This window comes from Tenrec ecaudatus, chromosome 11 (assembly GCF_050624435.1).
Source record: "Tenrec ecaudatus isolate mTenEca1 chromosome 11, mTenEca1.hap1, whole genome shotgun sequence".
In the NCBI taxonomy this organism is placed as follows: domain Eukaryota; kingdom Metazoa; phylum Chordata; class Mammalia; order Afrosoricida; family Tenrecidae; genus Tenrec; species Tenrec ecaudatus.
The window spans coordinates 69,826,588-69,852,491 of NC_134540.1; the positions used below are offsets into that span (position 1 = coordinate 69,826,588).

A 25,904-nucleotide genomic window follows, 5' to 3' on the forward strand; every position below is an offset into this window, starting at 1 on the left:
AGATAGGAATGGGTTAAATCAAAGCGCTTCACACCCAAATGCCTGACAAACTTCAGACAACTAAAGACAAGTTGTGAAAGAAGTGAAAGAACAGTAACTATTTGCCTACCAGGGAGAAACCATTCAAATGACAGTGGATTTGTCACCAGAAGCCATGGAGGCAAGCAGGAGGTGGCATGCTTCAAATGCCAAGAGAAAGTAATTGCTAGTCTTGAATTCTCTCCAACGTGAAATTTCCTTCAGGAATGAAAGGAAAATGTAAAAGCATCACTAAAACAATAGGATTCTCTTCCCTCTTGAATTTTCTAAACTGTTTGAGGGTAAATCAAGAAGTACATCATCGATACGATTCTCAACGTGATAACGTTATGGGAGGGCCAAATAAAGCCAAGTGAGGTTTCCCCCTCCCTGGAACTGGGAAGACCTACAGCAGTTCATTCATGAGGGACGGAGCGTGGTGTGGAACGGAGAACCCCAGGCAAAGCTACACAAAGTGATGAACTCGACAGCATTTAACCCACTGCCATCACGGTGATTACAATTCATAGCCACAATAGGCCGCTTCTGAGTGTGCGAAAACCCTAGGTGCAGATGGAACTCTGGAGTGGTTGGTGGGCTTGAGCCACTGGCCTTGCAGTGAGCAACCAATACCTAACCTAACAGCCCCACCAGTAAATGTTTTTTTAAAATGGAGTAAGTTTTCATGAAAACAGGGTGTACCCATTTTCCTCTACTTTCTATTACGTTGTTCAAGTTACTTTAAATAAAAATTAAAAGCTTTAAAAAAACTCACTGCCTTCATCAAAACCTTATAGGAGACCCCACTGTGGGTTGTAGCTCTTGACAGGAGTCGAGAGCCTCGTTTTTCTCACTCAGTGACTAGTGGTTTCAAAATGCGAACCTTGCAGTTATCAGCCCAATGCATAATCCCCATACCAGGCTCTGCGTGCTCTGTAAAATAAAGCTAATAGCGTTCACTTTCGATTAACTAGGATCACACACTATTACTGAGTCAGGTCTTTATCCTTGTCTCCCGAATTCATGTACTTCTGCAGGTTTAAGTGAAGATTTAAATTTGTTAAATGTGATTAAAACTTCTGGTCTTTTGCTTTTTATACAGTCTGAGGCAGGATGCAGGCAAAGAGGAGGGCATCGTCATTTTTGCTTCTCACAGAGACTGATATAGAGCACGGACACAAGTGAAAGCTACAATGATTTATTACTGTGAAGAAAGAAGATGTGCCATTCCGAGGCGTGAGGCACGCCGTCTCTGGGAGGTGCTGGGCAGCACCAGGCGCTGTGGCTCTAAGGCCAGAGGGTGCTTAGGTGGCCGCTCTCTTCAAGCCTGACCACACGGAGCGCTTCAGCCCCTGGGCTATCTTCACATCTTCCCAGTCAAGTTTGATGTCTGGGACCTCGTCTTCTGGTTCTGGGTCCTTTCTCAAGGCCCCCTGGGGGGAGGCGACCACCACGGGCAGAGGGCCACATTCCTCCCGGAATTCCACGACATGGAGACCCTTCTTATCAGCCAGCTGCTGGTGAGTTTCCTGGGGAAGACCAAATTAAGAGCACCGTGTCAGGACAAGAATGGATATGCTTAGGTGGCACTAATTAAAAGAGCAGGAACTTTCATCAGAGGGGAGTCGTCAGTGAATACAATTTACTACAGTTGAGGGAATTTAAACGCCAGACTCTGGGTGTAATGTAAGAGGATGCGCCACGAAGTTCACAGACAAAAGGAATCGAAACATAACTGAACTTCTCCACCAACTTCGTGGACCCTCCTCAAATGCTGGGGCTAAATTAGGATGACTCACTATAGGTGGAGCCTGATCACTCTACCGGAGCTGGGCTGAAGGAAGGCCCTTGGCCTCTAGTCTCTTCCTAAACCCTCCTGATGATGTGTGGTACCATGCCCAAAATGAAACAAATCTCTCAGGGCCCTAGATCTAACTAGCATTTTATGAAAATGCAGGGGAGAAACACAGCATGGATCCCACAGGTCGACGTCAGCAGCAGACGGGGAAATGCTACAAGACACGACCTCTTTTCTTCAACACAGAAATGGCAAGGGGGAGAAAGAAGGGACTTCAGGGGCTACAGATAAAAGAAATTTAAAAGAGCAAAAACAATGTCTTGCTCTTTTTTGTAACCTGCTCAGATTTTATTACCAAAAAATCGTATCTGTCAAATGAGGTGCTATTGATGGTACTGAGTTATGGATAATTTTTATTATGGGGTCTTTCCCTTTTAGAAATAATACACTACAGTATTTATGGATGAAAAAATGATGTCTGAGATTTGTTCTGAGGATGGAGAATGAGATATTGAAAACCAAGCCTGGTCACAAAGTGTAAGAGTTGAGGTGGGAGAAATGGCAGGGTACTCACTATAGAGGATGGCCACAAAAGACTGGAAGCACTCAACTGTCAGGTGGTTGACCTAACAGCACATGACAACACCTGGTATGTTCAATCCCATGTTTTCAGACTTTACCGGTCCCTGATCCTACTCTATATCTAGGTTTGAAATTAGCAAAGAGATGAGCTTTTTCATATATAAATATAAAACTATATACTTTAATAAGAGTACTTAAAAGTCATAAGTTATAAGTCATTTAAAAGGGGGTATAAATAGGAAGCCTTGGCAACACTATGGGTTAGGTACTGGGCTGTGAACCGCAAGGTTGGCAGTTCAAACCCACCAGCAGCTCCCAGAGGAGGAAGAGGAGGCTGTGTGCTCCTGTAAAGGTCTACAGTCTCAGAAACCCTATAAGGGGTCACTGTGAGTGAGGATCAGCTCAGTGGATTTGGGTTTACTGCTACGTCATAGTTCTTGTGGCCAGCAGATCAGTGCTTAACCGACTGCATCACCAGGGCTCCATGTATCTGCAGAGTTCTTGATGATGAGAACACCCTATTTGTTTTCCATGTTTCAACATCTTTGAGGTTGGAGTGCACTTTAGGATCATTAACAGAGCAGGGGACCCTTCTGAGCGGTACATGAACACGATGCAGTGTTGGTCACCAGAGCAGCGACGAAGCACGGCACTCGTGTCAGAGGTCGGAAGCATGAAGGCGACTGACTCCTAACTGCCGTCTGTCTAAAGCCAACATCTCGGTGCGTCAAACAGTGACACTTTTGCCACCAGGTGTCAGAAGTGCCTCTGAAGAATGGTTAGGTGACACCAACATCGACTCTTGAAAAAGATCTTTTAACAAATGTTACTTTTAATTTTCATTAATTTTCCTACTCTAGCAGAGACGGGCAAAATATGCCATGAATCACTTGATTCAAAAGTGGAGGCTACGTCTTCTGAGAAGCCACACTGAAGCCAACTAACTCAAACTCACTGCCGTGGAGTCAGTGCCGACTCGGTGACCCTGTGGGTGTCTGAGACTGTAACCCTAGATGGGAGTAGAAAGCCCAGTCAGTCTTTCTCCAGAGGAGCTGCTGGTGATTTCGAACTGCCAACCATGTGCACTGCAACCTAACATGTAACCACTGCACCTCCCAGGACCCACAAAGTCTCCTAAAGGTTAGCAAACGGAGACTCCAGAACCTCTGCTCAGGCAGCCCCTGTCCATCCCTGGTAGGAGGGAGACAGGCTGCCCTGAAGGCGGAAGCCCTGCAGTCACAACCCTTCCCTCAGCCTTGGCATAGTACAATAGGCGGGCGGGTAGATGCCCAGACTGCCCTCTGTACGGAGGAAAGGTTCACCTCTCTTCGCCTGTGCACAGTCGGTAACCCCTAGTTACCAGGCAACAAGAAAACAGGTTCAGCTCCCAGTGAAGACCCCACCCTTGCGGGAAGAGGGGTCCAGGGGCCTCACCCTAGTTATGGTCTTGACTGAAAAGACTGAACTTGCGAACTTTGTACTTTGCAGCTCTGTATCGCTGGAGCCTTCAAACATGCGCAGATTCTTTTCCTAACAAAACAATGGCTTTTAAAAAATGCTTCCTCGATGCACACAAGCCTGTGAGATGACAAGGCTTCGAAGGGATCAGGTATCAGGCATCAAAGACCAAAAAAAAATCATAGCATTGTGAATGAGGGGGAGTGCAGAGTGGGGACCCAGGGCCCATCTGGGGGAAATTGGACATCCTCTTGCAGAAGGGCTGTGGGGAGTTGATGAGCCAGTCAGGGTGCAGTGTAGCAACGATGAAACATACACTTTTCTCGAGTTCTTAAATGCTTCCTCTCCCCCACTATCCTGATCCCAATTCTACCTTCCATATCCAGCTGGACTGGGAGATGTACACTGGCACGGATAGGAACTGGAAATACGGGGAACCTGGGACAGATGAGCCCCTCAGGAACAGTTGTGAGAGTGGCAATATCGGGAGGGTGGAGGGACAGTAAGGGAGAAAGGTGGATCAGATGACAAGGTCTACATATAATCTCCTCCCTGGGGGACAGACAGCAGAGAACTGGGTGAGGGAGACATTGGAGGGTATAAGATATGATAAAATAATAATTATAAATTATCAAGGGTTCAGGGGGAGGGGGAGCAGGGAGGGAGGGGGAAAAATGAAGAGCTGATACCAAGGGCTCAAGTAGAAAGCAGGTGTTTTGAGAATGATGATGGCAACATATGTACGAAATGTGCTTTACGCAAATGATGTATGTGCAGATTGTGAAAAGAGTTGTATGAGCCCCTAATAAAATGATTTTTAAAAAATGCTTCCTCTTGAAGCCTCCAAAGTCACACTGAGTTAATACAGTCACAGACCACAAAGATGGCCAGGTCCTCAGGTGGCCTGCAGAGAGTGTCCAGGAGGCCTCCGCCCACACAACTGAGCACTGCTGGGTCTGGGGGGTGCTTACCTGGCTGGTGAGTCCATGGAAGAAGCCCCGCGTGAGGTTGAGCATGTTGAGGGACCCAGACACTTTTGCATACATGTCTTTGATGCCAATGAGGCGGCACATGGTAATGATGGCCCGGTGGCAGCGGAGGCCGTACCCTGGGAAGGGGCGAACTAAGTCAAATGCCGGCCAGCACGTGCAGCACAGGCACTCGGCCACCCGCTGCCTTCGTTGGGAGCCGGCCGCGACACAGTGCAAAACGAGAGGGAGAATTAAGAGGTGGCTAAAAGTGCAAGGAGAACCGCGAGACGCCTGTGAGTCCGTCGCCACCTCACACCAATGCTAACCTAGCACTGAGACCCTGTCATCAGCCCGGCACCCCGCCCACTGCCTCCTGCTGGCCTCGCCAACACACCCTCTCCCGGAGCTCCGCCAGGGTACCAGACCCTCTTTCTCCTATCCAGTCACCTGCCCTACGCTTGTCCACCTGCCATGCTGGTTTTCCCGCGTCAAAGCCGTGACACGGTATTTCCTGGAGAGTTCTCCCAGCCCCCCCACAACAGCCCTTCTCACCTTCCTGAGCGCTTGGAGATCTCTCCTCAGGCCTCCAGCCCGCAATAGTAAAGGTGCCGTTCCTGCTCCCCACCCCCCGCCCCAATGCCAACCACGCACTCAGTGGCACTGGAAACTCTACTGTGTTCACTTGCTTATCCGATGATTCCCCTCTGGAGAAAGTGGGCGCCCTGAAGGCCAGGGTAGCGTAGGTTTATCTGTATCCCCAGACCCTGGGCCAGGCCCTGGCAATGGGAGCCGGAGAAAGGAAAAGGGCCGAGTTTTGCTCCAAGACTCAATCAGCCAGACGGGAGCCTCGGCACACCGCTCCTGCTCCAAGGAAGGAAGTCCAGAGCTGACCACCACCGGCTTTCGACAGCCATCCAATACCCAAGTGAAAACTCATTTTGGATACCACTACACGGGCTGCGCAGGCCTGTCCCTTCTATGTGCAAGTCCATGAACTGGCAGCTCCGTGGCTATGTTAGGTCATCTGTCACGGGGGAGCTGGGGCTTAGAGGGAGCTGAAGGCAAGTAGCAATGGGGTTGTTTACTGTTTGTTCCGCTGTGTGGGAGTTACACAGAGAACACATGTCCATGTATGAACACAATGCGTCCAAGCACATGTGTACATATGTGTGCGTGTACACACACGCACACACGGTACATGGCAGATTCTCGGGAAGGACGGGGAGGCAGGGTCCCTGCTCTGGGATGGCTCACCCACGGGAGCTCTCTGCAGGACCCTGAGCAGGGAAGGTGCGTGCGATCCACAGACACCCCACGCCTGGGAGGCCTTATGTTGGGATATCCATGTGGCCTGTGAAGGCTCCCAGGCAGGGCCCACGTCCAAATAGCACTGTCAGTTCGGAGCGCTCCATGCGGGAGGAGCCGCTGTGCTGGGGAGGCCGGCACTGGCCTGCGCAGTGGTCACGTGGGGTGGGGTGGGTACGGCAGTCTCTGACGCCGCTGGGAGACTCGCGCTGCGGAGTCGTGCGGTCCCGCTGACCGCTGACCCAAGGAGCACAAACATCTCTGGTTCCTGCCCCAAAGCCCGGCTTTCCCGCTTGGTACGGAGGCTTTCTAGGGCCGTGGGTTTTCAAGAGCCTCCAGGTGAGTTTGAAGCACCAGCCTTTCGCGTAGGAGCCAAGCATTTAACCAGGGGCAACGCGTAAGGACCTCATCCCTTCTGGACTAACAGTGTCCATCACTGTCTCCTCCTCACAGAACGAGCCGTGCACCAAGCACCCGCAATAAAATGCACCACTGCCCTGGCTTCACAATCAGGATATTTAAACCCCAGACACAGCTCAGGTCAAAGGGTGGTTTAAACTAGGGCAGTGGGGCGTCTTGGGAAAGGTGAGCAACAGCAGAGAACTGGATAGAATTGTTATGATTTCTTTATGCTCAGCAAAAGAGAAGAGACATTCAGTTACCTCTGGGTTGTTTCTTCATCTTGATATGCGTCCTTTTAAACCTGAGGGAAATATCATGGAAGACTGCAAGGTAGAAAACACACACAAAGATTAATCACAGAGCAACTGGACTGCCCTGAACAGCCGGCGCACACTGACCCCAGATAAGTGATCGAGTTTACGCCATTTCCCAAACCTCCTCAGGAGAGATGCTGTCTCCACATTTTCCACATTAACGATTAAAGCACACAGACACCCATGGAATAGAATGCCACAGGGCCTGCCCCCCCCTCCCCTGGAAGTAACGAGGGACTCACTCGTGTGGTCTTCGTACCGCTCCACATAGTGCAGATAGTGGACCGCTCTGTTCTTCGCCTGACAGAAGAAGGAAACACCCTTCTTCACACCACTGCCCACGTCTCACAGCTTTCTCAGGAATATCGAGATTACAGTTCTTAAAATCGCTTAGTATGAGCAAGAATGTCTCCCGAGTCTATGCAAACGTTAGCTCGATGAGGATTTCGAAAGCGGCCAGGACTTCCTTGAGCACCCTTCCCCGGCAGCATCACCGGTCGGCAATGTTCAAACTCCCCCAGCTGCCTCATCCCTGCGGTAATCAATCCCTGCGGTAGGGAAGCTAAGACAAACACAGGAACTTCCGACACACGATTTCTTTATAAGCAATATTTAGCAGGAAGCTTCAAGCAAGGTTCTGGGGCCAATTCTCTCTCTCTCTCTCTTTTTTATGGTTCCCAAGGGTCTTGCACATAACTTAGTGATCTTTTACTGAATGTCAACAAAGGGAAAATGGACATACTTTTCTGAAAGCGTCCATCCGCTCAGCCGCTTTCCCAACAGCAAAACCTGTAAGAGAAAAAAGAAAAATCATGAAAATGACATTTGGCATAAAACGTGCCTTCCGCTACATTTCACATTTCAGCTCCTGCCGTATCTCCGAGCTATTCCCCTTCCTAGTCCCGCCAGCAAAGCAGCCGTCCCAAACATGCCAGGGCAGGAGGTGCAGAGATCTGATCACCCAAAAGTATTACATTTGAACAAATCTAGGAAATCCAGATTGGAGGTATAACATTATCTTTTATGACTAAAGGTGCTTAATTAATAAAAAATTTAAAAACCCAAAGAGAAACGAAACATTAGTGCCTCTCTAAATAAACAAGGCAAATAGCCTGGACATTTTTCAGAACAGATTAAAATAACCAGAAATGATAGGGCAGGATTGGTTAATGCTAGAAGAGAATTATAATTTCACTGGAGCCTTCAAATATGATTCACATATCAGTTAGCACGGGAATTAAATCAGTGAGAACTCTTAACACATGAACGGACTAACAAAATGTGACATATGTTCACAGGGGATATTATTCAGCTGTAAAGAGAAGTCAAGTCCTGACATATGCAATGACACGGATGGAACTTGCAAACATTAAGCTCAGTGGAATGATCCAGGCACAAATATTAAGGCTTAACGAATATGGAGCAATCCCACTTAACAGAAACACTGCGACGAGGCAATGGGTTTATGAGTGTTTGGGCAGGGCTGAGGAAAGAGAGCCAGGGAGTCATTGCTTATGAGCTACGGAGCTTCTGTGGGACAATGCAATGCGCGCGCAGAGACCGCGGCGAGGACTTCACGTGTTGGGGACACTGATCTGTACACTTACAAATAGCTAAACTGGCAAATCTTTTGTCACATGAGAAGACTTTCTTTGAATTCTACATTTTCACAAACTTTTGGAAGCCGCCTCGTATATATTTCACCAAACTGCAATTGCCTCTGAGGCTGTTAAATCAATGATATGGAAAGGCACGCACTGCTTGTTGCCACCTCCTAATCGTCATTTTGAAGAATGTGGCTTTTAAGCGACATGGGAACAGAACCCAGACCATGCTGCCTGCGAAAATACGCGGGCCATCTGAGACCCAGGGACAAAAGGACTGTGGATTCTACTTAATTCCTAGTACTAACAAAGCAAATTAAATACATGAAGTCCTAGCAGAAAATACAACTGAGCTGATTTATAACTTTCAAATGAAGGCTTTCTAAGCAAGACAAAACCAACCAAATTCACTGCCATCGAATCATCACTGGCTTACAGGCAACACCCTGTGGGTTTCCAAAGACTACTGTTTACAGGAGTAGAAAGCCCAGTCTTTCTCCCAAGGAGATGCTGGTGGTTTCGAACTGCCAACTAAGGGATCACAGCCCCACATATAGCCACTACACCACCAAGACAAAAGCAGGCGTGGAAAACACTGGTACACTGTTGTTGGGTGCTAGTGAGTCGCTGCTGATTAGAAGGCAGGAGCACTGCCCCAGGGGGTTTCCCAGGCTGCAAGCTTCACGGAAGCAGGTTTCCCTCTGCAGAGGTGGAGGCTCTGATTAGCAGCCTACCACTTACCCGTGGTGAGAAACAAAAGATGAACATGAGATTTTGAAAGGGTTCCTGTCCCCACCTTACAGAGCTATATCCACCCTCACATACATGAGGAAAGGAACAATGGGCAGATGACGGATCTCAAAAAGGAAGTAATAATGGCCAATAAGCATGTAAGACTCTCATAAATAGGGACATGGAAATCAAAATGCAAAGGTAGTTTTCTCATTTCAGGTTGGCAAAGGGCAAAGCTTGATCAGCCCCAGTGCTGGCAAGGGCAGGATGAGACATGCATACAAGCAGCCTCTGGGGCGGGCAGGTAGTCTGGCAGGACCTGTCACATTAACATGCATACAATACTGAAGCAGCACCTTCATTACAAGAACTTGTCCCTATCAATTTCCTTGCAAAAATATTACAAGTGAGAAGTATAAGAAGCTCACATTCAGCAATAATGAAAAGACTATAAAAATTGTGCTTATCCCTATAATGAATCCCTAGAAAACCAGGATAAAGAATAAGGAGTAAAATATTAAGCAGGGAGCAAATCTATGGATATAATATATCCTCCTTTGTATAAACTGGGGAGAAAGATATACTATGATCTATAAATACAAACTTTCTGTAAGGACACAAAGTAACAGTTAAGAGAGGTTCTCTTGGGAAATAGTCTATGAGCATATATTTATAGGTTTAGTATTAAGGTAGCATATGGACACTGAGTCTCCACTCAAGTACTCCCTCAATGCAAAAACACTTTTTTCTATTAAACTGGCATTCAATGATGCTCACCTTCCTAACACAATTGCTAAAGACAAAGTGGGCGCATAAGCAAATGTGGTGAAAAAAGCTGATGGTGCCTGGCTATCAAAAGATAAAGCATCTGGACTCTTAAAGGCTTGAAGGTAAACAAGCAGCCATCTAGCTGAGAAGCAACAAAGCCCACATGGAAGAAACACACCAGTCTGTGTGATCACGAGGTGCCAATAGGATCAGGTATCAGGCATCAAAGAACAAAAAAAATTGTGAATGAGGAGTGCGGAGTGGGAACCCAAACACCATCTGTAGGCAACTGGACATCCCCTTACAGAAGGGTCACAGGTAGGAGACGACCCAGTCAGGATGTAGTATAGCATCGATGAAACATACAGCTTTCCTCTAGTTCTTTAATGCTTTCTCCCCCCACTATCATGATCCCAATTCTACCTTACAAATCTGGCTAGACCAGAGCATATATACTTGTACAGATAGGAGGTGGAAACACAGGGAATCCAGGGCAGGTAAATCCCTCAGGACCAATGAGAGTAGCGGTACCCAGAGGAGAAGGGAAAGGTGGGTTCCTAGAGGAAGGGAGAACCAATCACAATTATCTACATATAACCCCCTCTCTGGGGGATGGACAATAGAAAGGTATATGAAGGGAGACTCTGGACAGTGTAAGACATGGCAAAATAATAGTAAGTTATAAATTATCAAGGGTTCATGAGGGGGGGGAAGAGAGGGTAAAAATGAGGAGCTGACACCAAGGACTCAAGTAGAAAGAAAATGTTTTGAGAATGATGATAGCAACAAATGTACTTGACCCAATGGATGTATGAATGGATGTATGAATGGATTGTGATAAGAGTTGTACGAGCCCCCAATAAAATGATTTAAAAAGGACAGAGGGGGGCTTGTCGCTGTCCTCCCTGTCTCTAAGTACGACTTGTACTTCAGAGTGTCACGATAGGTTCCGTGGCACATTGTTTTCATCTTCTTTTCTTGACATTTTCATATATGAATGTCAACAACAGATGTTTACTAATGGAAACTTTCACAACAAGGAGTGAAGAAGAAAATTTGCACAACTGGCCAGCCTGTGAACTAATCCAGCTAACCTTTTCAGAGTATAACCCTCCCAGCCTTTTCTTTGCATATCAACACGCTTTTATTTTAAAGCTGGAACTACACGACACACAGCCGTATGTCACTTTCCTCCCACTTAGCACTATGTATAAGTGATTTTCAAGTCCTTAAATATTCTTAAATGGCTACACAATCTTACACTGAATGGGCATTGTTTTTCTAAGGATGGGCTCATTGTGGAGCATTCAGCCACGCCCGCTCGTGTTTCTCTCTTTGGGATAATAGAACATTTCAAGTCATCCAAATAGGAGCCCCTCGCAGGAAAAGGCAGATGTAGGCAAGCCGCTTTTCCTTTCCAAGAGACTTCAGTAGGTCTCATGGGTCCAGACCATTGAACGAGTTAAGCATGAGAAAGAGTCTGGCTGGCGAAATTAAGGGATCAAGTAGAAGGCAAATGTTTTGAGAATGATGATGGCAATAAATGTACATATGTTCTTGACACAATGAATGTCTGTATAGATTGTGATAAGAATTGTATGAGCCCCCAATAAAACGATTTAAAAAAAAAGAAGGAAAGAGTCTGGTTGGCAAAAGGAACCCAAGAGGCCCAAGCGCTAACCCACACACGGGTCCTCCCCTGCCACCGCCACTGCCGGGGTTCCTGTTCTGTGCTCACCTGCAGCCCCTCTCCCGTTCCCCACAGCCACCAGGACACGCACCGATTTCTTTCTTCCCTCTTTTGCTGTCATGTTGAAAACATTTCTTACCTAAAGGACAAAACGTTTCAGAAATATTATACCTTAAGGAATTTAGGGAGGGGAGAAATTAGTGAAGCCTTCCTTACACACACAGAGAGAGAGAGAGACAGAGAGAGACAGACAGACAGACAGACAGACTAGATACTACATCCTCCAACTCCATAAGCACAAACACTCAAGTTTCTCCAGTTTAAACTGCGGCCAGTTTCTTCAAAAGCAAAAAGGAAGTAAGAGTTTCTCTTCCAATTAAATATAGCTGTTAGAAGGTTCAACTGAGATCACCTTTCAAGCGATCTGAACCTATAAAACCCTCACTGTGGAGCAGGCAATGCTGCTTCTGCTACACATAGAACTCTGTAGGGTTGTTAACTGACTACACAATTTTCGATTTAATGTGGCCACCATTAACTACTCTACTACCTGCACCAGGACCAGGAGCAGGGCGGTCAAGAATGACATGGCCCACAGGTTTCCACTCCATCCCCACTCCTGTTTAACCAACTCTATTTCTAATGTGCGTTTTAAAAAATTACCAATTTTTATTTCAGGCATGTCTTTAAGACACTTAACAATAAACATCTGGTTTGTCGGCTACTGTGTTCAAATCAGCACTCATATTTGAAAGGATGTCTCAGTTATCTAGTGCTGCTGTAACAGAAAATACCACACGGTGGAGGGTTTAATAGACACATTCTCTTCTCGGTTGGAGGCTGAAGGTTCCAATTCAGGATGCCGGCTGTCCTGAAGCAGGGTTCTTGTCTCTCTGAGCTTCTGCACCTGGGAGATCTTCATGTGGCTTGGCCTTTCTCCCACCTCCTGTTTCTTTCACTGACTTATGTGATCTCTTTTATGTCTCCAAAGAAATAGACTTAAAACTCACCCCACAATAATCCAGTCTCAGGAATGTAACTAAATCCACCATTCCTAAATAGGATAATAACCCACAGGCATAGAGGTATTCTGAGGGGGTTGCTACTATTTGGAATTAACTCAAGGGCAGTGGGTGTGGCTTATTTGGGGGGGACACACAATCGATCCATAACAAAGACCCAGACTACTGACTGGCTTACAAAGTAGCTGGTTATCTGATTCATGGTGGTCCTTTCCCAGAAAATGGGGTTAAGGAAACGAGAGCACTCCTATACTCTCACAAGAATTCACCCACATCCAGAAGAACTCTTCAAAGAGAGTGCCCCCAAAACCGCGATGCAGAAAGCATGAAATAATAAACATTTTTAAATTCCATAATGCTACTTACATTGAAGAAACAGTATACATTTTAAAAAGGAACAGCTCAGAAACTGAATAGATGATGTGCTACAGGGCCTCTGAGTGGCAAATGGTTAAGCATTTAACTAAAGGTTAGTGGTCCAAACCTGCCCAGCGATGCCCCCCAAAAAAGGGCAGGGGGGGCACCTGTTGGCCTGTTTCTAAAAGGTCACAATCCTATGGAGCGTGGATTTACACACATATGGTGGCCAATGATCAGATCAACTCCGTGGCAATGGTTTGGTTTTCAAAGAAAAATGGACTAGTTCAGACAGTACTCTGGAGAGTAACTGACGTCTACTTGAGCCAGGCTTCATGTTCAGGGGTTTACATGTAGACCTCCCGCCCACTTCCTATCAAGAGTAGGGTATTCATGGCAATCCCAACCTTTCCAGTGGTGCCCTGTGGCTCCTCCCAGCTCCACATCCCTTAACTGAGTACTACCAACTGCAGCTTCACAGTGCACTGCATTGACTAGATCTACTGCAAGACTTCTTTTCAAGGGCTGAAAAGCAAGGATGCTACTTTGAGGACTAAGGTGGACCTGACCCATGCCACGGTATTTTCAATCACCTCGTATGCCTGTGAAAGTTAGACAGTGAATAGAAAGGACCAAAAAAGAATCGATGCATTTGAATTACTGCGCTGGTGAAGAATATTGAAAACACCATGGGTTGCCGAGAGAACAAAAACAAATAAATCTATCTGGGAAAAAGTACAGCCAGAATGCTCCTTAGAAGTCAGGATGGCGAGACTTCGCCTCATCTGCTCTGCACATGTTGTCAGGAGAGACCGGTGCCTGGAAAAGGCCATGCTGTCATGCTCCGGAAAGCAGAGAGGAATCCAAAACCAGGAAGTCTTCGGATGAGACGGACTAACACAGTGGTTACAGCAGTGGCCTCCCACATCACAACTGCGAGGACGGCACTGGACCGAGGAATGTCTCGTTCTGTCGGAACCAACTCATAGCATCGATCAACAAGTGTGGCTGGCTTACGCAGCAGCAAAAGATTGCGAATGATAGTTTTGCTTTAGAAAAGAAGGCATTTGATTGTAACCTTCAAATTCTTTTATAAACAAACCACCCAAAGTTCCATTAGCACAAGACCTCAGTTTGGTAGTTCCCCACCAAGAATGGATAAGCAATCGGAGCAAGAGCTGCCATGGAAGGTTCCCTATGTTCTGATCCACACCAGTTCTGTCTCAGAAAAAGACATGCATCAGAGGTTTTCCCTCATAATTCCACTTGCCCCATTCCCTATTCCACCCGCCCAAGAGATCTGAAGGCTTACCCAGATATCTCACACAGCATACCTACCTCGAGTATCCTGGTATCAAAATCGTCATAGGTTTCTGCAGGGAAAAAACAAACAGACATGCAGGTGGAAGTCTACAAAATTAACTAATGAAAGCATATTTCAACCAAGGCATCAGCACAGCTTTTAAACCAGCAAGATGCTCAGCTCCTCTGCTGGTCCGCCATCACCCTCAGGGACGGCTCTACCACCGCAGCCACCCTGCTACTTCCCCAGCTCTCTCACTCAACGCCCACGGCCTGACTGGACCGCCCAGCACCGCCACACCGTCCTCTTCCCCAGCCGCCCCTCGAGCGCTCACATCCTCTCACACTGGTCCCTCAAGCCCATCCGATCTGCCTAATGTTCTCTTCTCCCTCACCCTTCTCTCTCCTCCACACTGGCGGCCCAGACCTGGCTGGCTGGAGAGAAGCACCATGACAAATGCATGGTCTCCAAGTCACCCAGATTCTCTGTGAACTGCTAACACCTGGTGCGCACTTACTCAGGATGCTCCTCGCGCTATTTGGCAGCTATTTCAAACACTCTTTATTATTATAGAACATGTCAATCATACACAAAAACAGATGAATTAAAAAGAAACACAAACAGATGAATAAAAACCTATGTGCCCATCGCCCATTTTCAAAATACATCAACTATGGTCCATCTTCTTTCTCTTAGGTCTGAACAACCGCTACCCACTGGAAAATTCTGAAGCCAGTCTCAGACACTTCACCTTCTCACCATTAATATGCTGGTGGTCATGTTCATTAACATCCCCACCCCACTTCCATCTTAAAGACTGTCAGACGCCAACCTTTCCACTACCAGTAATATAGGCTGAGCTGAACCTGTGCCCTGCCCTGCTGTCTGTTACAAGCGAACCTATGTGGGAAATTCCTCTCTATCTAGACTGGTTCTGGGTATTCAATAGGGATCTTAAGTCCATGGATTTGGTCCTCTTTCGCTCATCCTCTCCCCTTCCTAATGGAAGCCTTTTGCTCAGCTGTATACCAGCTCATCAGAGTTTCGCCATCTCACCCTCCCTCCTCCTCTGGAAGTCAAACACAAAATAGGTGAACTTATGTCTATGCCTCATTGACTAATAGGAGTAAGTTTTTCAGGTGATCTTTACGTCAGCATCCTCAAGCCATATTGCTCCACAGGTGTGCCAAGGGTCAAGTGTACCTAAGTAAACACATTAGCCTGCAGGCAGCTCGTGGAGATCTCAATGCACACAACCATGTTAACGGCCCTGAGAAGCTACACAGTAAAGACGTGGAAACCCATCCCACTTATAGATAGCTTCTTGGTGATGGGCCACTAATTTCCCATGAAATATCACTGGGTAATAAATAATATGACCAGTTCCTCAAATCCTATTTTTAAATAAAGCAACCTCAACAGGAAAGTACATAAAATCATTCCAAAGAATTCAGAACTGCAAGAACTCTGCTACCTCCGTTGGGACCGGGGTCAGGGGGGCCAAGACTGACGCCTCCCCAGGAGTTTCCGCTCCATCCTCGCTCCCGTTTAACCTTAATTTTCCTCTTCCGGTCCCACTCCTCTCTCTGTTGGACCATGTTGGCTTCCACCTTCTCCTGCTCCTCCTTGCTCCTCTGTGTGATGGTCTGCACTGCTCCATTTCTCATCAGAGGGACGTTCAGACCAGGCCAGAGGAAACCAGAGCGCCCTAAAACGTACAACATGAAGACATCAAGGCAGTTTAAAATCATTTCGCCAGGCGATGTGTACAGACCTAATAGCACACTGCGGGTGGGATCACAGCTAACATAACTGACCTGGCAGGCCACTGGCATGATCTATTCCAAGGTTCTGTGACCATGCCCGTAAGAGCTGGTAATTCAGACACAGACCAGCTTCAGGTAAATGTGTACAAGGACAAGGATGCCACTGAAGCATCTTTGCAAAGGCAAACAATAGACACGAGGGAGACACCACCCCAGGGTGGATACAGTCTATGAAACAGCCCACGGTAACAACAAAATAGGACCGCTCAAGGGACTGATGTTGAACAAGTTCCAAGAAGTATTGTAAATGACAAAAGGAAACTGGGAAGCAGTGTGGATTATAAGATTTATTTTCTAAAAACAAGAAAATACATATTGCTTCTAAGGTACTTAGCATATAAAGGCAAAAAGTATGTCTGGGTGGACATATAAAAGCAGTGGTGTTTTCCTGGGGAAACAACTGGGGTTGGGGTGCTGGAAAGGGGCATGAAGGGCACTTGAGGTTTCTCATCATCTTTGTATTTTTACTGAGATACTAGAGGGGCTTCAAAAAGTTCATGGGAAAATTCCATTCTCTTGTAATTCCATTTTTCCATGAACTTTCTGAAGTCCTCATATCCATGTAAAAGTCATATATATTTAAATACATTGATTCGTGTACATTATTCCATTGTTTTTCTTAAAAAACAATATAAGCAATCAGGGGTTCCAGGGGTGGGCAAATAAGGCCCACAAGACACAGCAAGCCCACCACTTGCTGTAGATAGTGTTTGCGCTCAGATGAGCAAGCTCACCTGACTAGACACCTCTACGGCGTTCTGGTGCTCCAGCAACAGGTGAGTAGTTACAGGAGGCTATGTGACTCCCCAAATGGGAAATGATTATCTAGCCCTTTGCAGGAAATGTCTGTCACCCTCCCATCTACTCTGGGTTCTGTCATTAGGAGAAGGGACTCTCACAGCAGATGGAATGCCAGACACTAAAGGCCCGTGACTGGATGCATGAATCCCTTTCTGTGGGATTTTTCTCCTCCAGGATCCTGGGGCAACAAGCAAACCATCTACACTCAAAATTAATCCCAGTGTTCTTCATGAGAAATGCGCTGATCTTTGTGGAGTTCTATAAAATCAGAGGAAAAGGATGGTCTTAAAAGGTATTAGCTGTTTGCGTAAATACATTTACCTTCACCAATGATCTGACCCCGGTTCAAATCCTTTCTTCTCCTTTTCTTAACTCTTTTGCCTCTTCCTTTTCTTGCTCCAGCACCGCTCTCTGCTAAAGCACCTTTCCACAGCTCATCTGCCGTCACTGCAACGAGAAGGGGATTTAATACTTCACGATGATCTCCAGGCTCCAGTGAAACAAAACAGCCGAAAGAGGCCATCTCCACCATGTCTTCAGCGAGTCAACGAAAGCAAAATTAAACCAGTCCTTTCACATGTCACATGATGACCCCTGCAAAGATGGTGGCCAACATTTAAACCCCAGTTACTCACCAAGATCGGTCTCCCTGACTTTTACCATCTACACTGACCTCTCCTTGGTTTCTCGCTTCCATTATCCTCAGTAGCTATTCCTTCGGAGCCCAGACGAGAATCAGCATTTCCATCTGTACCCACCAATCTTAAGACTCTGCGCCATTTGCTCTTTTCTTCTGCAAATGCGCTAATGATTATATTATCTGTAGATTCCTCAAAATGAGACGTTCAAATTCACCTTCAACTCTAGCTAATTTGTAGGAAAAACAATGTAAGGGTCTGGCAGTTAATACTTGTGTGTGTTTTCCTTATGCTTGCCTTGCTTTACGTATAAACCAGTTCTTCCCAACGTGGGTGACAATGCCCCTGAGGGCGGCTAAAAAGATGCGGGGAGGAGATACTCCAAAGGGAGACGGATACCCACACTTTGTCCTGGAGTGTTTAATTGCCAGCAGGGCACTGAGTAATCCCCCTCCCCACCCCACCCCACCCCAGAAAAGAGGACAGCAGGCCAAACAAATTTGGGAATCTATGGTAGAGACTGACACTATTGATTTAATTCCACATGTGAATTTCCAGAACCCCCAAATCTTTTCTCCATCATGTATTTCAACCAGTATCTTCCCCTCTGTCCTGGTGGAAGGAATCCTAGTGGCCCCTGGCTGCTCCCTGAAAGGTTGGTGGGGGAAGATCTGGCAGCCGGCTTCCGTAGATTGCAGTCCGGCAATCCTCTGGAGCAGTGCTACTCGGGGCGGATATGACCTTGAAGGGACTCAGTGGCAATGGTGTGATTTGGGGAATTTCTACTGGTGGGGTACTTAGCGTCTTTACTTGGCCACTAATGAATTTTATGAGTACAGCTACATTATCTATTGGATTCAAATCGTCTCTTAAAGACTTTCAACTGTTCACAGTATCATCAGTTGATTTTAATCACTGCAGCTGTTACCTTATCAGTCTTTTGATAAATAAATCTACTCACATAAAAGGTCCTACTAGTCCAAAATCTGAGAAACGTCCATCTACATGCGTGGATCTTCGAGAATGACAAGGGCAATGAAAGTACAGATGTGCTTTACACAACTGATATATGTATAGATTGTGATAAGTTATATGAACCCCCAATAAAATGATTTTAAAAAAGGAGTTTCAGAAGTTTGTGGGAACAGTCCATCAACTTTACATTCTATTTTCCCATGTACTTTTGGAAGAGCTCTTGTATTAATTAACTAGCATAATCAATATATTCACTCTCCTTCTCTTATAAACCTTTGGGTTTAGAAGTTCTACCTAGTTGCTTCTGAAAGACCTTGCCTCGATTTTCTATGTCACTAACATCCAAAAAGAAAAACATTTAAAATTTCTAAGACTGTTTTTAAAAACAGGTCCTACCCAGTTCTACCTTACAAATCTAGCTAGACCAGAGCATGTACACTAGTACAGAGAAGAGCTCTCGACACACAGAATCCAGGACAGATAAACCCCTCAGGAACAACAATGGGAGGAGGGATACCATGAGGGTAGGGGGAATGTGGGGGGAGAAAGAGGGAACAGATCAAAATGATCCTTGGATAAACCCTTACCACTCCAGGGGATGAACAACAGAGTGTGGGTGAAGGGAGACAGCAGATGGTGTAATATGAAAATAATAATAATTTTTAATGTATCAACGATTTATGATGCTGGGAGAGGAGGGGAGGGAAGGAAAAAAGAGTAGGTGATACCAAGGGCTCAAAAAAAAATGTTTTGTAAATGATGATGGCAACATATGTACAAATTTGCTTGATACAATTGATGTATGGATTGTTATAAAAGCGTAAGAGCCAAAATAAAATGTACCAAAAATGGTGAAAGATAAACAAGAGAAGCAACAAAGCCCATATGGAAGAAGCACACCGGCCTGTGTGATCACGAGATGTCGAAGGAATCGGGTATCAGGCATCAAAGAACAAAAAATCATATCATTGTAAATGAGGGGGAGTGCAGAGTGGAGACCCGAAGCCCATCTGTAGGCAACTGGACACCCCCTTATAGAAGGGTCTCAGGGAGGAGACCAGACAGTCAGGGTGCAGGGTAGCAATGATAAAACACACAACTTTCCTCTAGTTCTTAAATGCATCCTCCCCCAACTATCATGATCCCCATTCTATCTTACAAATCTGGTTAGAACAGAGTATGTACATTGGTACAGATAGGAACTGGAAACACAGAGAATCCAGGACAGATGATGCCTTCAGGCCCAGTGGTGAGAGTGGTGATACCTGGAGGGAGGGTGGGGGAAAAGGGGGGTGGAAAGGGGGAACCGATTATAAGGATTTACATATAACCCCCTCCCTGGGGGATGGACAGTAGAAAAGTGGGTTAAGGGGGAAATCACGCAGTGTAAGATATGACAAAAAAATAATTTATAAATTATCAAGGGTTCATGAGGGAGGGGGGAGCAGGGAGGGAGGGGGAAAATGAGGAGTTAATATTAAGAGCTCAAGTAGAAAGCAAATGTTTTGAGAATGATGATGGCAACAAATGTACAAATGTGCTTGACACAATGTATGTATGTATGGATTGTGATAAGAATTGTATGATTCCCCAATAAAATTATTTTAAAAAAATAAAATAAAAACAGGTCCTAAATGTTCTAAAATGTTTTGTATCTGTCTAGTATCTCACTTTTACACACACACACACACACACACACACACACACACACTGTAGCTGACCTTTATAAATGACGCTCGCTCAGAAAAGTGAGCATCCACAGCAGCAGGTTGCTCTGTGCATCCACGAAGGGAGCAAAAGGATGAGCTCATGACACTGTCGAGTTGACTCCAACTCAAAGTGACTCTATAGACAAGGAGCACGTTAGGGCCTGAGACTAAATATTTACAGCAGTGGAACGCTTCATCTCGCTCCTGCTTAAACTCATGCTTCCAAGAGTGTAGCATGAGAACACTGGGAACCTTGTGGTACTTCCATAATTTCATGTCAACTTATAAACAGGTTATAGGGGTAGAGTCTAGCCTGCCAATCAGGTCACAGCCTGACTGATGCCTCCTTGTGGGTGTGGCCTTATGAGAGTTCTGGGACTTCCTCTCTTGCTCCCTGATGATCATACCAGCGTGCTGCTGCTTTAGCTAGTTCTCTGCCTCAAGCTGTGTGCTACACTACCTGTGGGCCTAGCCAACCCGTGGATCATGTCGCTAGAGCTTGAGGCCCTTTGGAGACCTGCTTTGCCAAGCTGCGAGTGTGTACACTGCTTGAGCTTGAGCTGGTGGATCCTGTCGCTCTGCTGGAGTTCCATCAAGGCCTGCCTGGATTAGCTCAGGAGCTACTGACTTGCTGACCCACCCTGCTATCTAATGCCTATGGACAGACTCTGCCTGCTGTGCCTGAGGGAAGATTCCGCAGTCTGTTTCCTTGACCTTGGACCCAGAAGCCCCCGTGAGTTGAAGAACTTCCAGGATATTAACTGTTCTACAGAAGTGAGTTGTCCTGAGCCCTCTGGCCGGCTGTGTGGACTAATTAGCTGTTACATTCCTTCTCGCTGTACAAACCTATTTATATAAAACATATAAAATCCTAAGTGTCCATATTTTGTTTCTCTAAAAAACCTTGCCTAACACAGAACATATAAGGTAATTCTGAGAGGTACCTAAGGAACATTTTTATTTTAATAGTACATTATGAACTAATCACTGAAAGGTTAATTCATTTGAAAAAAGGAGGAAAATTAAACTGCAAAAAATATCTCTTCCTCCCCCCCCACTCTTTTATGTAATAGGAAGTTTGTGGCTGTTCCACGTACATTTATTGAAGAAACTGGAGGATCTACACTGTTGGCCCATCCAATTACTAGGAGAATTAACACAGCCTTGTGTCCGTAGAACATGGGCCAAGATGGTGTAATGACAGTTTCCTCTGGTCCCCAGTGATGACAAAGGGCCTGGAGATAAATGGAAATAAAATCTGGAGTTAGATACTTCATCGCTATGAGAAGCACCATTGGTAACAGTAATTGCTAACAATAAAACAGGTCACCAAAATCCTGAATGTTCAATAATTCTATCTTAAGGTGATCTCTCCTTAACTAAAAACAATTCATCCACATAACAGATGACACAAACCCCAGAGAAACAGAGCTATGCTATGTGCACCAGGGCTACCTCCACACACACACGGCCCCCCACCCCCTCTCTGGGTGAGTGGCACCCTCTGAAGTATGCAGTCCTGCAATGCACTGATGTAGAAAACCTGCAAAGAGCAAGGTGCAGAACAGTAGTTCCAGTATACAACTCTGTACATTTAAAAACAAGAGACTGCATTTCCAACCCAATAACAGTCCATGTGTAAAAGGCAGGGGTTCCTTGCTGGCTGCCTCTCTTTCTGCCCGGGGAGTGACTCGAGAGAGGGCCTGTGCTGTAACGTAGTAGGAAAACAACCCTTCTGCCCAGACAGCTCAGGTTCCAGGCCTGCCAGTTACTGGCTGTGTGATCTTGAGCAAGTCACTTCCCTTCTCAGAGACTCACTGCAACATCTGTAGAACGGGAATAATAATTGGTGTGAGGACAAACCAACATAGCCTCACAAGCCTGGTACACAATACGAGCAGTCAACCTTGACGCCATTGGCGAACTGCCCAGTAGGTTGAGTATAATCTTTCCAGAAGATCACCAGGGGTCTGTCTCTCCCATGGAGCCAGTGGATGGGTTGCAATTGCTACCTTTCAACTTGAGGTCAAACCCTTAAGAAATTGCTCCACCAGATCTTCTTGTTCAATAAGCAGTAGCCAATTTTTTTGGTAATACCAATTGCTATTGAAAGATTTTTAAAAATACTCTTTAAGTCACAGCATTTCTATTATAAAGAAGGTTGCTTATTTATATTTTAAATACTATATAAACTATGTTAAATATAATAAATCTTAAGAGAAAAGACAGATAACTGAATCTCACCATTACCGAGGGCAGTCTTCAATGCCAAAGTGGAAGTTGTTGGGAAAGTGTTTAAGAAAAGCTGCCTGGGCCGCAAACGACCTGTTTTTTAAAACAAAGACACACAAACTTTTCAAAAAGATATATTTCTACATGGAAAGTAACATTTTACATAGGGTTGCCCAAAGAGGAACTGGTCAACGGTGCCTAACAATTTTTTAATGAGCCAAGACGAGTGAGTAATTGCTCGGCTTCACGGCTACTTGCCTACGTAGCGATGTCACATTACATCTTCTCCCTTCACCCTCGCATCCATTCAGTCACCAAGCCTGCCAGTTCTCCTCAAAGCTTGGCCCAGTGTCACCTGCCAGCTACCCCCACTCCTCTGGTCACACTGCCTCTGGTCCTCTGGTCACCTGGTTCCGGCCTCACCGTGGTTCTGACACAAAGCAACAAAGGGCAACTAATGGGTCTCCCTACTTCCAGTCTCTCTCCTCCAATTCGCCATCTGCCATCAGGCAGACCTTTCTAGTAAGAAGTTCTGGCCAATCACTTCATGAGGAGTGGGTATACTGGTTATGCATTGGGCTACTAACTGCAAGGTCAGCAGTTTGAAAACCACCAGTCACTCCAAGGGAGAAAGACAGGGTTCTCTACTCCCATCAACAGTTACAGTCTCGGAAACTCACAAGGGCAGTTCTACTCGCTGGCAGTGACTTTGGTTTGGTTTTGGTCACTTCATGGCCCTGATAAACCATTTCTCAGCTCCTGATGCCTGCGAAACAAAGTGAAAACAGCACTTTGGTCTGCCATAAGACCTAACTTTCCTTATCACCCTCTTGTCTCTGATTATGTTTTTTTGGTTTGTCAGAAGCATCGCCTCCTTGGGGAAGGCTCCCAGTTACAGATTGCGGTGGTCCCTCAGCACTCTGCTCCCTTCCTCCCCCAGGCGTTCTGCAGAGGTAGGCTGTAACTAGATAGGAACCCACTGTCAGCAAGCAGATCGCCACTCTTGGCAAGCCTGCAAGACAGAGTGGAACTGCTCCCTAGGCCTTCCGAGGCTGTAAAACTTTACAGGACCAGATGGCCTCATTTTCTCCCACGAAGTTGCTGGTGGATTTCAACTGCTGACCTTGCAGTTAGCAGCCTGACATATAACCCACTATACCACCAGAGATCCTTGGCTGTAAACATATTAAAAAATGCTTACAACACAGGCTCTGGCCCCGCATTTACAGTCAACTGGTTTTAGACAAGGGTTCCCATATAATTATATAAAAACCCACAAAAGTATACTGCCATCGAGTCAATGCCGACTCATAGCGGCCCAGAGAGGGTGAAGAGGTGCACAAGGTCACTCAGCAAACCAGCGCTGGGGTGAGACCCCGGGCTTGCTCCCAACCTCTCCGGGAGAGCTGCCAGTTTGTGCCTTGGCCCCGGCTGTCCCGCATAGAACCCCATAGGACAGGTAGAACTGCCCCTGTGAATTTCCGAGACTGTAACTGTACACAGGATTAGAAAGCTCCGTCTCTCTCCTGGGGAGTATTTGATGATTGTGAACCGCAGACCTTGTGGATCTCCGTCCAGTGCATAATCCAGCTACCAGGGCTCCTCAGATAATCCTACAGGGAAGCCTAAACAATTCCATAGGGAAAAATAGTCTTTTCGACAAATGGTGCTGAGGCAATTGGATATCCATATGCAAAAGAAACAAGTTACACCCCTACCTCACTCCATATACAAAAATTAACTCATTATGGATTGAGACCTACATGTAAGAAGTAAAACTATAAACCCTTAGAAGACCACATGAGGACAAATCTTGGTGACTGGATTTGGAATTACCATATATACTTGAGTATTAGCCAGCCCGAATATCAGTCAAGGCACCTAATTTTACCACAAAAACTGAATTTAAAATGTGCTGGAAACGAACCTTAAAACATTACACTCAGTCAGTCACAAAAGATCACACATTATATGGTTCCATTCACATGAACTATCTACAATAGGTGAGCCTACAGTAAGCAAATTCCCGGTTGCCTAGGATCAGGGATGATAGCTACAGGGTATAGGTTTCTTTGCTCCAGGATTGTGGTGGTGACTGCACAATTCTATGAAGACAGTAAAAACAAATGAATTACATACTTTCAATAGACGAATGGTATGGCAAGTGAATGGTATCTCAATAAAGCTGTTCACCCAAACAATATACACCAGAATATTTTTTTTTAATCAGTTGGCTCTGAGCCTGACATCCTCCCAGTCTAACCTTGAGGACAATTTTCTCAGCCTCAGTGAGCCTTCATTCCATTATCTGTAAAGTGGGGGTGAGGAGGATGCACCATAAAGGTACTGAGAGGATGACCTAAGTAAAAAACATCAAGAGCTTCAGGGAGTCCCTTGCTCACAATAAGAGGTCATGAAGCGCAGCTACACAAGGGAAGCAAAGAAAAAGGAGATGGTCACGACAAGAGAAAAGAATGTTTGGGTCTGATTTCCCACCGTGTAATCCCAGGTGAAACGTGAAAGCACATTAAATTACTGTGAAACGAAACGTTTAGATGACCACAGCTCTTTGGATTTGGGGATTTCCAGGTCGGGTAGTAGAGTGACCGTGAAACAGCGCAGATGGAAAGGGTAGTAGATCCTGACATGGTCCTCAGAGGTAAACCTTATGCTGGAAGTAACAGACTGCCAACAACCAAGGGGGCGCGGGGAGGAAATAACAGTTACAGCGAAACATTTAAGATCCATCAGCCAGGAATCTCAAATGACTAAGAATAATTCTTTCTCTGTTGAGCTTCGTGGGTTGTCCTCCGCCGGACCCTCAGGGCAACTCCCAGTAAACCCGTTGGTTGCGGAGCGCCGGGAAAGCGACGCCTGCTCCTTCCCCGCAGCACGCGGGAGCAGCGTCGCGATCGGACGTCGCCCAGGCACTTTCCCTTTGCAGACCACGGCCCCGCGGCCCAGAGAGGGCGCGGAGGCGCGCAAGGTCACTCAGCAAACCCGCCCGGGCGGGGGGAGCGCAGCGTGAGGGGCCGCGGCGCCTCCAGTCTTTCCGCCCGGGGCTTGCTCCCAACCTCCCCCGGGGAGAGCTGCTGCCAGCTCGCGCCGTGGCCCCGGCCGCCCGCGGAGGACCCAGCGTCCAGCTCTCACCCGCTGGCACGCCGCACAGGGCAGGAAGGCGGCTGGCAGCGCGGACCACGGCAGCCATGGTGAAGCCACCCGGCGCTCCGTCTCCCGTCCGGAGCCGCCTTCCCCACCGCCTGCCGCGCCTGCTCCTCGTGCAGTGACGGGCCTGTCCGCGCCGGCGTGCTCGAGCCTAGAGGGTGTCGCCACTGCAGACGCCAAATCGGGTTCGTGAGGGCGTGGGGGGCGGGCGGTGGTTTGTCCCGATCGGCAATG

At 46.5% G+C, this 25,904-nt stretch overlaps 1 protein-coding gene across 2 annotated transcripts; it reads right to left on the reverse strand.

Annotated features, from left to right (window-relative positions):
• Positions 1–1,200: 1,200 nt before the first annotated feature.
• Positions 1,201–25,904, reverse strand: MRPS5 (mitochondrial ribosomal protein S5). Of its 2 annotated transcripts, none has more exons than XM_075563151.1 (12): positions 25,656–25,904; positions 22,524–22,598; positions 21,371–21,508; positions 17,273–17,398; positions 15,799–16,032; positions 14,360–14,394; positions 11,691–11,781; positions 7,591–7,637; positions 7,091–7,148; positions 6,795–6,857; positions 4,828–4,964; positions 1,201–1,547 (listed from the first exon to the last, which is right to left on the reverse strand). In XM_075563151.1, the coding sequence occupies exons 1-12, from the start codon at positions 25,711–25,713 to the stop codon at positions 1,323–1,325; spliced, it is 1,287 nt and encodes a 428-aa protein (XP_075419266.1). In that variant the 5' UTR covers positions 25,714–25,904; the 3' UTR covers positions 1,201–1,322. The 2 variants fall into 2 exon arrangements, with proteins under 2 accessions (XP_075419266.1, XP_075419265.1); XM_075563150.1 differs by having other exon boundaries at positions 22,518–22,598.

Bases quoted from the DNA above. Each gene is read 5' to 3' on its own strand.
- MRPS5 (XM_075563150.1), bottom strand. From the start codon at position 25,713: ATGGCTGCCGTGGTCCGCGCTGCCAGCCGCCTTCCTGCCCTGTGCGGC. The intron at 17,399-21,370 runs GTACGTGGAACA...TTCTCGTTGCAG, and splicing joins CTCCAGTTTCTTCAATAAAT to TGACGGCAGATGAGCTGTGG. The intron at 7,149-7,590 runs GTATGTCCATTT...TTCTTCTGTCAG, and splicing joins GGATGGACGCTTTCAGAAAA to GCGAAGAACAGAGCGGTCCA.